The sequence below is a fragment of the Kwoniella dendrophila genome, chromosome 2, assembly GCF_036810415.1.
Source record: "Kwoniella dendrophila CBS 6074 chromosome 2, complete sequence".
Classification (NCBI taxonomy): Eukaryota; Fungi; Basidiomycota; class Tremellomycetes; order Tremellales; family Cryptococcaceae; genus Kwoniella; species Kwoniella dendrophila.
In genome coordinates this window covers 253281-269343 of record NC_089477.1, presented here as the reverse complement: position 1 = coordinate 269343, position 16063 = coordinate 253281, and the positions used below count along the sequence as shown (strand labels likewise).

The window sequence follows — 16063 nt, the reverse complement described above, 5'->3', positions numbered from 1 at the left end:
CGATGAGAATGTCCAAACTAAATACGCAAAATTCTGCAAGAACATATGTAAGTCGTTAGAATAGATGACAAGTTGAAGCATAAGAGTAGGTTTTAGATAAGAGGGATTTGTGAATTTCGACTGTATACACGATAGCTCTTTTCCAAGATAGAAAAATTATGTTATGATAACGATTAAATGATTATGTATTAATTTGCTGTATGTCATCAATCCGTATAACATATGCTAACACATGGTACAGTACACAATGTCATCTTTGCTATGCGAACGAGTGATACATACATATACAAACTAGATCATCATTCTTTGACCTTCAGAGTCGAATTCAACTCTTCCAACTAAAATACCATTTTTAGCTTTTTTATCGTTCATCCATCTACCTAATCTTGGTTCTTGAGCTATTGAAGCTACAATATAAACCTCATTCTTTACACTAAATTTCTTACTTGGTTCTTCTGAATTTTCAATTGATTTAGTTGATTCGGGGAAAGATGATGGTTGAATGGTATTTATAGGATAAGAAAGTAATTGAATAGAATTAATGAATCCTCTAATCGGTATTGTGAGTGATAATCTTGAAAAGTTCTTCATAGATGGATCGAGAGACCAGAAACGTATTTGACCATCGTATGAACCTGATTGAGAGGATTTGTCAGTACAACGTTGGATTACATATCGCTGGGAAGACACAAAGAATTGAGTAGAATTATTGGCATAATTTGTAAAGGCATTTTACTTACCAGATGCAAACAAGTTTGTGCCCCTTATTCCAGCCAAAGAAGTAATCCACCTTGGTCCACTTATAGAGTATTCTTCACTATCGACTAAATCACTCATACCGTGTGCAAAAGCTTGAGTGAAAATTGGTTTCTTTTTACCAATATGCCATAATGAGATAGAGCTTGAATGTTCGTGATAAATCAGCTTTTAACCCTTGATGTTACCGCTTGAAAAGCTGTTCGGGGATTTGACTTACCCACTATCACCACCAGAAACGAAATGTTGATCATCTAACATCTCGACTACATCTATACTACCTTCTATGAATTCTTTGAATTTACCTTTACCTTTAGGCAATTTTCCATTTATTGATTTTGGTTCTGTATTGTTTTCAGATGGATCAACACCTTCAGTCCAACCACCACCTAATCTTTCTTTTCTTTCTTCAGGTAATAAACCAGATTGATCTAATCTAGTTTTACCACCACCTCTAAAAACCAATTGAACTTCTTCTTCAACTTTCCACCATCTACATGTCCTATCTCTTGATCCTGCTGTTACAGCTAAAGTAGGTTTTAATGAAGAAACAAATGGTATTGAATCTTGATGACCGAAAAATGTATCTATGACTGATAATGTTGATAATGAATGTAATGCTAAATGTCTAGATAATGATGCTGATAATATATGATGCGATGGATTGTTTAATGCCGGTATAGCGATTGACTAAAATTGATATGGAAATTGGAAGTTAGGTATTTTCTTCGGAAAATGTTTCTTTCATTTTCGGTCTGAATATATGCTTGAACTCACCGTGACTGCATCCTTATGGCCTTTCAAACCTGTTACCCAAACAGGTTCATCACCTTCAACATTCCAAACTCCAATAATCTTATCTCTTCCTCCTGTTACAACGAATTTACCATCTTCACTTGCAGCTATACATAAAATTTCACCTTTATGTCCAGCATCTCCAATAACAGATTGTCCAAATGGTTTCCCTATTTTCTTTAACGTAGAAGTACTATATCTTATGATAGATCCTCTTTTCGTCGAAACAAAAAGGTATTTGGGTGTCAAAGCGGCAGAAGTTGGAACATTAGGTGAAGTAGGTAAAAATCTTGTTGTAACTGAAGTAGCATTATTGGCAATGTGTAAATGTATTTTACCTGATTGTTCCGCCTATATACTCTTTCCATATAAGCATCACAGCCTAAGTCGAGATGGTCATATTGATTGAAAAATCACTTACGACATCTTTCTGTAATCTTGACGCTATCAATTCTCTATCAATTTCAGCAGCATCATAATCGGTATTTGCGTTTGCTAGAACAAATCAAACAGTCAGCTAAAAAAAAAACAGGAGCTAACGCAAACTCAAGCATTGCATATTCATAGAAACGAAACTTACCAGCTTCAACTTCATCTCTAACTTTAGCTAAATAACCTTTAGCTAATCTAACTCTTTTTTCAGCAGCAGTTTCATTTTGATTTATCAATTCATCATCACTAAAATGTACATCTTCTCTACCTGATCTAAAATCCATTAAATCTAAATCTCCTCCTCCAACACCATTTTCACCTTCTGCATCTGAAGATAATTCTTCATCTTTTTCTTGTCTTCTTTTACCTGCACCGGCAGTTGGTTTTGTTTTTTGTCCTTTACCATAAGGTAGGGGTCTACCTTCACCTCCATTTGACCTAGATGGTCCGGCTCGAGTAGGTCTTTTTCGTTTTTTTTCAGATTGAAAGAAAGGATCAGGCATTTTTGATTCAAGTTGCTCTGTGTTGACGAGAAGTTATATTTGAATCAGCCAAATTTCTTGGATTCCGTTGATGTTTTTAACAAATTTACTTGGACAAATTTCAACATTCACACAGAAATCTTCGAACGAAAGAAATCTCAAAATGAAAATGGAAATTTTACACGTGTGGTGCAGGTGGTTTCAAGCTGAAGATAGGTGCGCGTCTGCAATCATGCGAGTAGGGAGACAAGCCTAAAGCTTACCGATAGAGGTTAGTAGGCATGCAAGCTGCCTGTATAACGGTGAGGAGCGCCACGTCTTGAACGTTGAGCATTAGCCTCGTCATATGGTATACTGAATCCACCACATCCACACCCATTGTTCACCATACTATAGCCATTAAAGTCATACCTTCAATCCTCTTTTAGCTATATATACCGTATACATCTAGGTCATAACTAACAGAACGACCTGGATTTCTCCTTCCCCCCTTCTTTTCTCTACTTAATATCCTTAATAACAGGCGCGGCGCGGCCGTTATACCTAATACAAAATGAAATTGAAAGATATCTCAAGAACAGCGACATTCGCATGGGACCAATCGTCGTCTTCTTCCCCTCTTTTGGCGACCGGTGCAGTAGCAGGTGCTTTAGATGAGAACTTTAGTAATGAGAGTCAATTAGAGATCTGGGCTCCAGATTTTGGTGATGAAAAAGGAATCAGACTTGGCGGTGAAGGTCAAGGTGCTAAAGGTAGTATAACTGTAAATAGTCGGTGAGTTGAATGTTATCTCTCATCGTATCTCAGAACTCTCAATGGCTTTCCAGAACATACCTGAGTTCATTATTGGCGCAGGCAGCTGACTCAATATCACGAATATAGATTCAATCGACTTGCATGGTCCGCTCCTTCATCAACATATGGTAAAGGTCTTCTTGCAGCTGGTATGGAAACCGGTGAAGTAAACTTGTTTAACCCAGAGAAGATACTGAACGGATCAACGTGAGTGGACTCTCAGAACTGGCAAAGCTGCAATGGCTCATCCCATGTGTTCCCCTCAGTGCCGACGATGCTCGTATATTCAAAAGCGACAAGCACACTGGACCTGTTCGTGGTCTTGATTTCAATCAAATACAGAAGAATCTGGTGTTAACAGGTGCTGTCAACGCCGAAGTAAGCTTGAGAACACGCCTTGTCATCTATGGTACGGGCCGGAGCTGACTTATCTACAGCTATACATATACGATCTCAACAACCCCAACAACGCTCCTGTTCCACCGGGTCCAACCTCTACCAAACTTGGCGAAATCACATCTCTCCAATGGAACCCTACTGTCGCTAGAGTATTCGCAGCTTCTTCCTCTTCAGGTTATACCTCTGTTTGGGATTTGAAAGCTGGAAAGGAAATTGTTAGTCTGCAATATGGTGGAGGTGCTGCTAAAGGTATGGAAACCGTTGGTGGAGTAGCTGGGTTACAGATGGGTAAACGTAGAGGAATGAGTGATGTTTGCTGGCATCCTGAATCAGTGAGTGCTTTCAGAATAGAGTAAGGTCATTCACAGAACGCTAACATCCAAATTTTATGTAGGCTACAAGGTTGATCACTGCTTCAGAAGATGATGAATCACCGATCATCATGTTATGGGATTTGAGGAATACAAGAGCTCCTGAGAAAGTGAGTTTACAAGAGCCCGAATTTCCGCTAACTTTGTATAGATACTCAGTGGTCATCAAAAAGGTGTACTTTCCGTTGCTTGGTGTAAGCAAGATGCCGATCTCTTATTGTCTTGTGGTAAAGATAATAGAACTCTTTGTTGGAATCCTCAATCGGGTGAAATTATCGGAGAAGTGAGTTCCTCCCAAGTCTGAGTGTCGCTTACAAAAACAGCTTCCTGCTAGTAACGATTGGTCATTCCAAACCACTTGGTGTCCTAGAAACCCCGATCTCCTCGCTACTGCATCCTTCGATGGTCATATCGGTATCCACTCTCTTCAGACAACCAGCATGCCTTCTCAGCCATCTGAGAATCTCAATGAAGAAGCATCTGCAGATGATGTTTTTGGTGCTTTGAGTAGAGAGGAGCCATCAAACGATACTGCCAATGTTCTTTCATTGAAACAGCCCCCTAAATGGCTTCGACGACCCGTATCAGCTACTTTCGGTTTCGGTGGTCTTCTTGCTTCTACCTCCAATCTTCCTGGCGCTTCAGGCAAACATCAATCTGGAGTTGTTCATCTTAGAAATATCACCACTGAACAAGGTGTTATCGATAGAGCTACTGCCTTGGATGCTACTGCTGGTGACAAGGAGAAACTTGCAGAATTCTGCACGGACAAAGCTAGTGGAGATGATGCCGCTTGGAAAGCTCTTCAAACTTTATTTAGAACCAATTCTCGAGATGAAATCGTTCAATTACTTGGGTTCTCAAAGGAAGAAGTTGCTCAAAAGGTTCAAGATGCTATCGGAAAATTCCCTTCCGTAACGGTTACCGAAGCACCGTCTGAAGATCAAGCAAAAGTAGACGAAAAAGACGAATCGGAGGTAGCGACACCTACAGCAGAGAAAACAGCTGAAGAAGCTATCGCAGTTGCCGACGAGACTTCGAGCGTTAAAGATTCAGAGACCGCTTCGACTACTGGTACAGGTGAAAAAAGCCTTTTCGATGATGATCACGTGCCAGGAACACCAGCTGCCGCTGCTGCAGATTTCTTCTCCTCTATGGCTTCAGGTGCTCTTAGAAATCCTCAACTTGATAGTATCATACCTCACAAAAACAACGAAATTGGTGACTCTTCTGTAGCCGCTACTATTGGCAGTCGAGCTTCTTCAATCCGAGATGAAATTATCACTAAAGAGAACACCTTCCAAATCTATCCAGAAGGTGAAAGCGATATCGACAAACTTATCACTCAAGCTTTAGTCATGGGTGACTTCAAATCAGCTGTCGACCTTTGTCTTGCTTCTGAAAGGTTCGCCGATGCTTTACTCCTTGCCGTCCGAGGTGGTCCGGATCTCCTACAATCAACTCAAAAAGCTTACTTCGCTCGACAAACCGCATCACTTCCTTTCCTCAGAGTTTTCCAGTCAATCGTCACTGAAGATCTTGTCGATATCGTTCAAAATGCCGATTTATCCGAATGGAAAGTAGCTTTCGTCGTTGTATGTACTTTCGCCAAAGAGAGTGAATTCAGTAACCTTGCCGAACAACTTGGTCAACGACTTCAATTCAGATGGAGAACACTTGCTGGCTCCGATAGTCCAGAAGCTAAAGAATCAGCTAAAACCGCTCGACAAGATGCCACATTATGTTATCTCGCCGCTAGGAAATTAGAGAAAGTTATTAGCATTTGGGTCGATGAAATGTCTGAAGAAGAGGAAGCAACAGATACCACTCGATACGCCGCTCATGCTCAAGCTCTCCAATCTTTCATCGAAAAAGTAGCTGTTTTCACCGCTGCTACAGGTTATGTAGATGAGGATCTTCTCTCACCTACTGAATCTGCCGTTGCTGCTGAAACTGGAGCCAGAACATACAAATTAGCTGGATTATATGATCGATACTACGAATACGCAGATCTTTTAGCTACCCAAGGTCTCGTTGATATCGCTGCTAAATTTGTCAAGATGACTCCTTCAGATTACAAAGGTACTGGAGCGGCTGGATCTGAACTTGATAAAGCTAGAGATAGATTATTCACTGCTGCTGGGGTTCAAGCTGGAAGTGTCACTGTCAACTCAGCTTTCGGTGCATCAGCTTCTCAACCTAAAGCTTCCACCTCTTACGCTCCTACAGGCGCTTCATCGTATGCACCTCAATCATCTGGTCCTTACAGTGCTGCACCATCCACCGCTGGTCCATATAGCGCCGTGCAACCTCCTGCACCATACGGTCAGACTCAGCCATCAGCTTATGCTCCTCCACCTGCACCAACTCAAAATGCACACAAACCACCTACTACTTCATCACCATATCAACCTGCCCCTGCAGCTAATAACCAATATAACCCTCAACAACAACAACAATCTTATGGTGGATATAACGATAGTAGTACTTATGCTCCTTCATCAACTTCTAACTACCAACCTTCTGGCTATGCCTCTAATGGTTATCAACCCAATCAGCCTCAGGCTCAAGGTTACGGTGCACCGCAACCACCGTACGGTACTTCTCAAGGTATAATTCCTCCACCCCCTCGAGCTGGTTCACTCAACGGACCTAACTCGAATACCCCGCCTCCTATCCCTGCTGCCCAAAGAAGGGATATTCCAGGATGGAATGATGCACCAAGTCTTGCTCCTAAACGACCTCAAAGTACTGTAAACAAGGACGCCAATAAGCCCTCAGCCATTACATCTCCATTCCCTAATATGCCTAACCCCTTCGAAGCTCAACCTGCTGGATTCGCTCCTCCACCTGTTCGACAAACCCCTCAACCTGGTGTATTACCTCCACCCCCTAAAGGCGGACCTCGTGCTCCATCAATTCAACCTCCTCCGCCCAGATCAGTAATTTCACCTCCCGCTCAACCTCAACAACAGCAGCAAACACAGCCACCTCAATTCCAACAACCACCACCTCCACGATCTCAACAATTTGCTGGACCACCCCCACCTGGTGTACGACCTCCACCACCTCAAGGACAGGGTAGAGGCGGACCGCCACCACCTGGAGTAATGGCTGGACCTCCACCTCAAAGAGCTTTATCACCTCTTGGACCTCAAGGCAGAGTAGGATCACCACTTGCAGGACAAATCAGACCTCCACCTCAACAAAAACCACCTCAAGCTATGTCACCTCCTACTCAACATTCTGCTCCTCCACCTCCTCCTATGGGATCAAGAATGGCCGGTCCACCACCTCCAGGTAGAAGTCCATCTGTTCAACAGCAACAAGGTGGACCTCCCCCTCAAGTGATACAATCTCCACCAAAACCTGCTCAACAGGAAATTCAAGGACCTCCTGCTGCACCAACTAAACCAACTCATCGTGAGTATCTTATCATTTTTCCAGCTCAGATTGGTGGACTAACATAAATCTACTGTAGCTGCCGGAGATAGATCTCATATTCCACAATCCGCTCGACCCATCTTCGAAACTCTTTCAGGTGAACTTTCTAACGTGAAACAAAAAAATTTCCCTGTAAGTGAAGTTTAGCTTTGCATCTGAATATCAAACGACAATCGTTGGCTGACATGCTTATCGCTGAATATATAGCCTAATGTGAAGAAAGTTGTTGAGGATACAGAAAGAAGATTGAATATTCTCTTCGATGGGTTGAATAACGAAAATGTCCCTAAACCGGCTATGGACATATTGAACAATATATCCAAAGGTATGTTTTCCTCTTCGTTCAAATCGATTTTATAAATACCGGAACTGATGAGCATGACCACTTCTTAGCAATCGCTGCAAGGGATTGGAATGCGGCTTTATCAATGCATGTAGAGTTGTTGACTGGTGCTTCAGGTGAAATGACCACTTGGGTTGTGAGTAGATTCTACAAAAGCCTCAATGTATTCAGGATCACTGATGATGACTTCTTTTGTTTAGCCTGGAATCAAACAATTAGTAAGATTAAGTGTATAGAGGAAAGAAATGAAGACCAACATAGACGATAAGGGGTGTTCATGATTTACAACAAGTAATTATTCTGTTCTCATACATAAAAAAGATGATATGTCATAATGAATCGGTTCGCATACTTTTGCTCGATTGAGCTGTTAAGACCTCGTACGTAGAGATTAATCAGTAGATAACAAGCTTTGATTGAAGTGAAGTCGCAAGAGCGTTGGCACATTACGTGTAACTATTCTCATTATACAGTGCATAATACAAAGGATTACGCACGGCTGATTATCGTTCCCAAACATAATTGCTTGAGGAATAGAGTGACATTGATTTGTGTCTATACTTCTTCTTGTATTTGTATCTGATTAGTTAACCGTTAAACAACCTCGATTTTCCCCTTTAACAGTGTCCTTATTTGTTGTTACAGAATTTAGCAAAAAATAATGACAATGTCACAAGAACAGGACAATTCTGTCAAAAAGGCTTCAGCTTACGACTCAGCAGATGCGGATATGACTCTTGTTAGCTCAGATGGGGTAGAATTCAAAGTGCATTCATACATCTTAAAAGCTCACAAGTAAGTGGTCCAGAGACTGACTGATACTACACTAATATACTGACCGTTAATTTCAGCTCCGTGTTTAGAGATATCATAGGGGATCCGAATATGAACGCAGCTACTCCAATCCCTATTGATGCCAAATCATCTGAATTAGAATTATTTTTAGACTACATGGTTAAATATTCACCACCATTAGTCGAAACATGGACTCAAGCGCAACAATTGTTCTCATTAGCTGACAAATACGGATGTGAAGTCGTCCAAGATCGTCTGAACTATCGGTTATGTCACCTTGTCAATCAAGCACCCTGGACCTTCTTTTGCTTTGCAAGTGAACATAAATTGTTACATCTAGGTCGTAAAGCTTTAAACTGCATGGGAAGTAATCGATGATCGTAATGAGATGACTTTACAATCAATCTCTCCAAAAGATATCATCATGCCGACCCCACCATATCTCGTAGGGTTGCTTGCGCAGCTCGCATCCACGAGACGTGCGACTTACAGTTCTTTTTATGAGAGAAACATTGTTAACTGGGATGAATTGGCAAAAAACTTCCAGCCTCGAGAGTAATACTGTCAGATAGGGGTTCGCAATGTTCTTGTTCACGGTATCTATTGGAATTGTTAATGAAGAATGCATAATACAGTACCGGCAGCAAGACTGTGGAACTCGCACTTCAACCGAAGATGTACTTGACGCAGCAGACCCAACCCAGTGGACAATCTCCAAAGTCCTCAAAATATGGCATTTCATATCAGCTTTTTCTCCTTCAAGAATTCTGTTACAGCTTGCACAAAGTCATCGGGGTTCTCTTCGGGCACCCAGTGCATACTTCTGGGAATGAGCTTGAATATGACATCTTTGGCGTATTCAGATGTTTGATCTTCCATAAACTATACAGTGGAACGAGGAAGTCAGCTTCTACTGCTCATGAATAGACAAATGCGAGATAAAGATTCTCGATTCCTTCAGTACTGAAACCCGTTGGCAGATTATATATCACTCACCTCTTGCATAGGTGAAGCTTCACCCGCTACCGTCAAAGTAGGTATAGAAATCTTCCCATTCTTACTCAAAGTGTTCCTAAAATCGCTGACATCTTGGTGGAAGGCTCTATACGTGTCCAATCCGCATCTTATACCTCCTGAAGCTGAAAACGCTTTCGTATCTGTTCAAACGCGTAGAATCAGCTTGCTGTCACTCATGATATGGTTTCTCTTCATCTCCGGTCAAAGTCTTAAGATTCTGATCAGACATGTATATGAAATAACTCACAAACAGCTAGATCCTCATCGGTCAAGAAAGAAGGATCGAAACACTACAAGTACATATCGTCATAACACTAATTAGCCGGTTATTTATCTAGATCTCAGATGTCAAGGAGCGCTTACCAATCTGTGATAAAAGTGACTTATATATTCTTTCTCTTTACCTTGGATGAGTAGTTCAGGTAAATCAGGCTGGTTATGGAAGAAGAAATGCCATAAGAATGGCCAAGTGGATTTAGGATCTGTTGTTGCCGTGTCAAACGATGTGGTTCCTGGTATGGGGGCCTCTGAAAAGGGTAAAAATTTGCTTAGTTCTTTCAGTCTCCATGTATGTATATATACCAACAGCAGATATAATATAGACTCTTAAGCAATACCGCTAGGGTCATGGTGATAGCTGGTAATTGAAACAACTCACCAAAAGTAATTAAAGCTTCTACATCGTTCTCAAATTGTAAAGCTAAAGAAGAAGCTACCATAGAACCAATATCACTTCCAACTATGATAGCTTTCTCTATACCTAATTTTTCTTTATATAAAGTATGTATATCTTTTGACATTGTTGATTTATCATAACCATTTCTTGGTTTATCAGAATCTCCAGCACCACGATAATCTACAGCTATAACTCTAAATCCTAATTCTGAGAATGGTCCAATAACTTGTCTCCAACAATACCATGTTTGAGGAAAACCATGTATCAATACAATTGTTTTACCATTGCCACTTGTTCCACTTGATGATGGATCCACATCTACATAATGTATTTTGACTCCAGGTTCTACTTCCGCTTTACTATGTACCCATGTCGATGGTTCTTCGGTGAAAGTTCGTCCCATTATGCTGAACGCGTTCCTGTTATTTTTCGAGCACTTTATCTATTGATGTAGTGGATTCTCTGCTTCATCAAATTTCTATCAATAATCTTTATGACTATGTAGATGCAAGGACATGGTAAAACCATACTGTGCCGAGGAAGGTGAATGCTTTGACTGAGTAACGTCGTATGCTGTCACAAAGCAAAAGACTTTGAATTCAAAAACCGGTTGTTCAATGACGTCAAAAATATACGACCAAGCAATTTATTTGATCTAAAACTTCATTCCCAGTGAACAACCCCATGTTTGCACAATACTTGTATTCTTGCTAATCTAACTTATCGCCTAATCTACAAGAAAGACCACAACGACTTTGAGAACGACACGACATACATGCTTTGACAGTGAAGGTGTTGAGTTGATCTTCGAATCTGACAATGATAGTCTAGTATAATCTTATCGATAGGCGTATTCGGATTTCTCCGGTCTTCTTGGCGAATTCAAAGTACTCTTTTCTCGGCCGACCAAGACGTTTCTCACCAGGGAAACACTCCATACTGACATCATATACACCATAGGCACCATTCTAAGCTGAAACAAGACTCGTCAAGAAGGTAGTTGTCCGCCGAACATCATTCGCAAGCGATGTGCTATTTTGACAGTATTTCACACACCACAACCAATATGAACTTACTAGAAGAAATGAGCGAGAATTGGAGGTATGCAATATATAAGAAGGATACGAGAATCAACAAGAAGGATAAGTATTCTCCCGTCCAACTTACTTACGAATAAAACATAAAAAGCCTACTTTATTAGAAAACCACTTTCCCGTATAACATCGATATTATTGATAACTTAACACGAGATGAATATCGCCCAAATATGCCCAAACTCGAAGATTCAACTACGACTAAACCTATCATAGACCGCTCACCAAAATTCAAACCAGATGGACAACGTGTATTACTATCTGCTCAGCGTGAATATACTACTTGGGAAAATTTCCTTTCTATTGTATTTATACCTGTTTCAATATGGCGAGTTGTTAAACATACAAGACAATGCATGAGATTAAGTGATGAGGAAGGTGAAGAGATAGATCATTTACCTGATCCAACAGTTATAGTACCTACTGGTAAATTACTGCATACAAATCTGATTGATCATGTACCTGAAGAAGTATATAAGAGAAGAAAAGAAGAAAGAGAAAAAAGAGAAAAAATCGAGTTAGAAAATAAGGAGAGATTTGAAAGAGCAGAATTAAACAACACACAATCAAGGAAATCAAGATCCGAAAGGTTGAAAGAAATAGATAGAAGACCAAGATTTACTAAAGATAAAGGTGAAAGAATAATTTTACTTACACAAAGAAGAATGACTAAACTTGAAGGTATCTTTACTATGATTACATTACCTTTATTCTGCATCAAAGCATTCATAAAATTTAGAAAAGCACAAAATAAAGTTAGATCAATAGGAAATGGTCAAAATTGGAAAATGATGATGGTTTATCTTGAAGATCCAACATTTATCATTCCAACGGGTTCAAGTTATTATAATGATGATGAATTAGTACATTATGAAGATTTAGATAAATCACTCTTTGAAGAAGAAGAAGACACGTCGAGTGATGTTACAAGCGAAAGTAAAAAATTAGAATAAAACAGGTTGAAGACGATCTAGATTGTCAGCGCGATGATGATATGGTTCACATACACCCACTTCAACAACAATATAGCAGATTTCCACCTAGAAACGCCTCAAATGATAGCGTTATAATGTAATATACGAAATATGCAATGACCTGCAAGGCTTATTTTGACCATTTCTCGTATCTACTCGGCGCCCATTGGAAGTACTTCTCCACGATAAGACCGCGGATTTCACAGTGTAATCGGGGTATTTTAATGCGACACGTTTCATGCTATGATACCCTACTAAGCAGATAGCATGACAACCAAAGCGGCGGACAAAAAGAGAAAGAGATCTAGTTTAGTCTGTTGCGGATAGAAGAATCGGCATGATCTTCATGCCAATGACGATTGATACCTCACGCAGCATTGTGAAACTTGTTCTGAAGAGTGTCTCGGATTATTGAATATTCGGTAAAATCCAGTATCTCCCAGTTATCGGCTTAAATAGAGAGAACAAAAGAGAACAACAAAAGGTCAGGTAAGACATCACGAAAGATGTTCTTTAACGGAAGAATAATAGTGATAACATGGCGCGGGTTTCACATACGCAAACTGAGTGTTTCATCCTTTTGAGGAATGCGAAATGCGAGGTTATCAATCATATTCACAGGATACGCTAAGTGGCGTAGTAGTTACCAATAGAATGGGTATCGACTACTCCTGCATAAGAAATTTCATACAAAATATTCACAAAACACAATACAAGATGGAAGGAAAATCGTGTTACTCATTTCGGGTTTACTAATTGAATCCGTAGAGAGGCAATGCTGGAAGCATAGAAGGATGTTTCATGATACGTGTGATTGGACATTCCGCAGAAACAGAATAATTTGCCATGTTACCGAATGCGTTGGCAGACATGTGAGACGCTTCCATGAAGAACAGGAGTCATTGTACAATAAAACAATAACTGATCAACCATGTGTAGGGCGGTTTCAACTGACGCCTCGGAATCATCAGCGTAATATAATCTTCTTCATGGCATTATTGCGCATTCCTCAGTATATTCACCATATTTTCTTGGTTTTCTCGAAGCGTCTATAGCAGCTTCTATTCCAAGAACAATTGGAGCCAAAACCTCCGTTACTACAAGGTATCTCAAATCAGCCGTATGCTGTGACTGTAGTATAAGTATGCCCATAAGCATAGAAGTATGATAGAACGCCTCTTTTGTCATTCTTTACGGGCTGTTAACGTAATTTCCGTTTCCACGTCTTTTGCCATCCAATTAAGGCATTCAGCTCCACTATAGGAAGCTTTTTATTACAATTTACTAGGATCTGATCTGATCAAATAGTAATTGATCGACCTGTTATGCACTCATTACGATAGGATACTTTACTACCTGTGCATAGAAAAGGTGGAGGTTCCACTTAATACAGTGGTAGTGGTGTAGTGGAATATGTGCGCAACCGGTTCAATCGAGTCTAAACAAGAAACGATAATAAATTCCCTGACGTCCCGCAATTTTGGTACAGCCGAGAAGTGAAGGAACAAAAAGGGGAGAAAAAGAGAGAAGGAACAATTGGAATTGAAGAACAAGAAGTGGAAAAGTGAACGAGACATGGCTTAGATGCTTCAGGGCTTACATATTATAGTTGCTTTTTTCGGGGCGATTTTCTTTCGAGCAACCGGGAAATCAGGATAAAAGCTATAAAAGCTCCGATTAACTGATAAAGTGAGACAATTAACCATATAAGTAGGGTTATAAGGATCATCTGTTACCATCCCGTCTTATCATTTCTGTGTCTTGAATGAACGTAAACGTACTCTTCTATGAGGTAGACTAGCTGTCCCTACTCTTGAAACCGTTACTTCTTACCCGTTAAACTCCCTTGTACAAGGACCCGTTGTACATACTGCTACCCTTCATGTTAATACCGTCTCTTTACCATTTGCAGATGTTTTACATATATGCAGGTACGTATAGTATATTGTTACATGTGGAGTTCCTAATTACTATGGGTCTTTAATGGGGTAACATACGTAGATTAATAGAAAAAACACCACCTTTCCCAATGCGCATTACAAAAGATGAGCAGTAGTAATCCGAATTTCGAGGTGAATCAATAGAACAAGTAATAATGCTACCGATACGAGACATTTTTGGTCTTATTGTTGCAAGTTTTCCCTTAGACATTGTGGAGGGTCAAGTATCATCATCTTGATATTTACCTATGTATAGATCATTAAGCTCATCAGATCTCTATGCATCTGTAACAAGAAAAGTTATTACGTTCACTAGCACTATACCAAGGAATTTTAAACTGTTATTTGTGCCTGCCCCGAGGAACTTTTCCCGGGTTCGGACACAAAAAATCTAAGGAACTTTGGACCAACTATAGTGAATAATGAACATGTTACCGTACCTACCAGTAATTAGATTACAATACAGAAGAATACCTTGACCTTTTCCCATGTTTTTCTGACGTCTTTTTTTGTGCTTTCATAATGTAAAACATCTTTCCTTAAGTCTTCCCGAAGAGATCTTTCCAAGACAGTTAATTATACATATATACAGTACAATACAAAATAAAATAACAAAAATGGTATGTTTATCATTGTTTTTCCATTTTCCCTCATCTATCATCGTTCTCAATTATCATAGTTTCGGTTTCATCATTACATTTGATTGACTAACGACAAACACTTCGGTGTCGTACGATAAACAGTGAATCAATTATCAATCAGACGACTACTTATTGAATGACCGACAACTTTGCGGTATTTTTAGAAGTTACATATAGAAAGACGTGCCGATTTATCCCAATTACAAGATCCTCTTTTTTTGCCATCAACCGCCAAAAAGCGAGACAAGATATTTTATTAGATCGTTTTCATTGTTATATCATTCGCGTTCCAGAGCAAAAAGATTGGATTCCTAGAGTTAATATTGATCATTGGACATACCTCTCTCTTATGTTTATTACGAAGAATAATAGAACAAAAAGACTGGACAATATACGATTTTTTGTCTCATAAATATACCGAGTGTTTCACGCCAATCACCAAAAAATCAATTCAGTAAAATCGTCAATCAACAAATTTTTTTCGAAAACAGGTTTATAAATATATATATATATATATATAGTTATACCGACCGATCCGGTTTCACTAATTAGGCGAAACATTCACCCACTCAAACAAATCCCATCAGCCAGAAAGGCATTACCGAGACCAATATCTCTTTTATTGTTCAACGGGGAATAGATCACTGGGTTGGGTTAATAATCAAGATAGATAAACAGATCGGGTTCTCTGTTAGATCAAAGAATTTAGCATAATCAAAGACATTTTAGTGACCACTGTCATCAGAGGAGTTGGACAAATTTTGATCCCAAGATCTTTCCAGTCGGCAAACCAAGGAGAATCAAGTATCCCGAAAAAACAATAACGTCGTTTTAGAGACACTTCATACCAATCACCACGACATTTTTATTTCTAAACACCAAGAACACCGAGACATATACCCAGGATATCTCGGTTTATGATCACTACGAGAAAAATTTGTCGCTAAAAGATATTTGCGCTAAAGTATAAACAAACTATACGGGATCTTTATACGATACATCTCATTTTCAGAGTAATATCATTAATCGTGACCTTTGCAATTAACAGTATAACAGTCAAGTTTTGAATATATATATATACATTTTTATATATAAGATAGATTCACAAG

General features: G+C 39.6%; 5 protein-coding genes across 5 annotated transcripts; 3 read left to right on the top strand and 2 right to left on the bottom strand.

Annotated features, from left to right (window-relative positions):
• Positions 1-291: 291 nt before the first annotated feature.
• L201_001529 (uncharacterized protein) lies at positions 292-2486 on the bottom strand (the record flags this gene model as incomplete). The annotated part of the gene is made up of 6 exons (XM_066217318.1): positions 292-635; positions 741-901; positions 977-1446; positions 1534-1902; positions 1973-2046; positions 2132-2486. The coding sequence occupies 6 exons, from the start codon at positions 2484-2486 to the stop codon at positions 292-294; spliced, it is 1773 nt and encodes a 590-aa protein (XP_066073415.1).
• Positions 2487-3018: 532 nt separating this feature from the next.
• On the top strand, positions 3019-8053 carry L201_001528 (uncharacterized protein; the record flags this gene model as incomplete). The annotated part of the gene is made up of 10 exons (XM_066217317.1): positions 3019-3239; positions 3348-3467; positions 3527-3638; positions 3698-3991; positions 4054-4140; positions 4354-7453; positions 7512-7606; positions 7682-7799; positions 7868-7953; positions 8018-8053. The coding sequence occupies 10 exons, from the start codon at positions 3019-3021 to the stop codon at positions 8051-8053; spliced, it is 4269 nt and encodes a 1422-aa protein (XP_066073414.1).
• Positions 8054-8484: 431 nt separating this feature from the next.
• Positions 8485-8990, top strand: L201_001527 (uncharacterized protein; the record flags this gene model as incomplete). Its single annotated transcript, XM_066217316.1, has 2 exons — positions 8485-8612; positions 8669-8990. The coding sequence occupies 2 exons, from the start codon at positions 8485-8487 to the stop codon at positions 8988-8990; spliced, it is 450 nt and encodes a 149-aa protein (XP_066073413.1).
• Positions 8991-9350: 360 nt separating this feature from the next.
• On the bottom strand, positions 9351-10708 carry L201_001526 (uncharacterized protein; the record flags this gene model as incomplete). Its single annotated transcript, XM_066217315.1, has 5 exons — positions 9351-9494; positions 9609-9769; positions 9877-9919; positions 9993-10156; positions 10288-10708. The coding sequence occupies 5 exons, from the start codon at positions 10706-10708 to the stop codon at positions 9351-9353; spliced, it is 933 nt and encodes a 310-aa protein (XP_066073412.1).
• An 864-nt stretch (positions 10709-11572) lies between these two features.
• L201_001525 (uncharacterized protein) lies at positions 11573-12352 on the top strand (the record flags this gene model as incomplete). Its single annotated transcript, XM_066217314.1, has 1 exon — positions 11573-12352. One exon carries the CDS (start codon positions 11573-11575, stop codon positions 12350-12352), a length of 780 nt encoding a protein of 259 aa, XP_066073411.1.
• Between the last annotated feature and the right edge of the window lie 3711 nt (positions 12353-16063).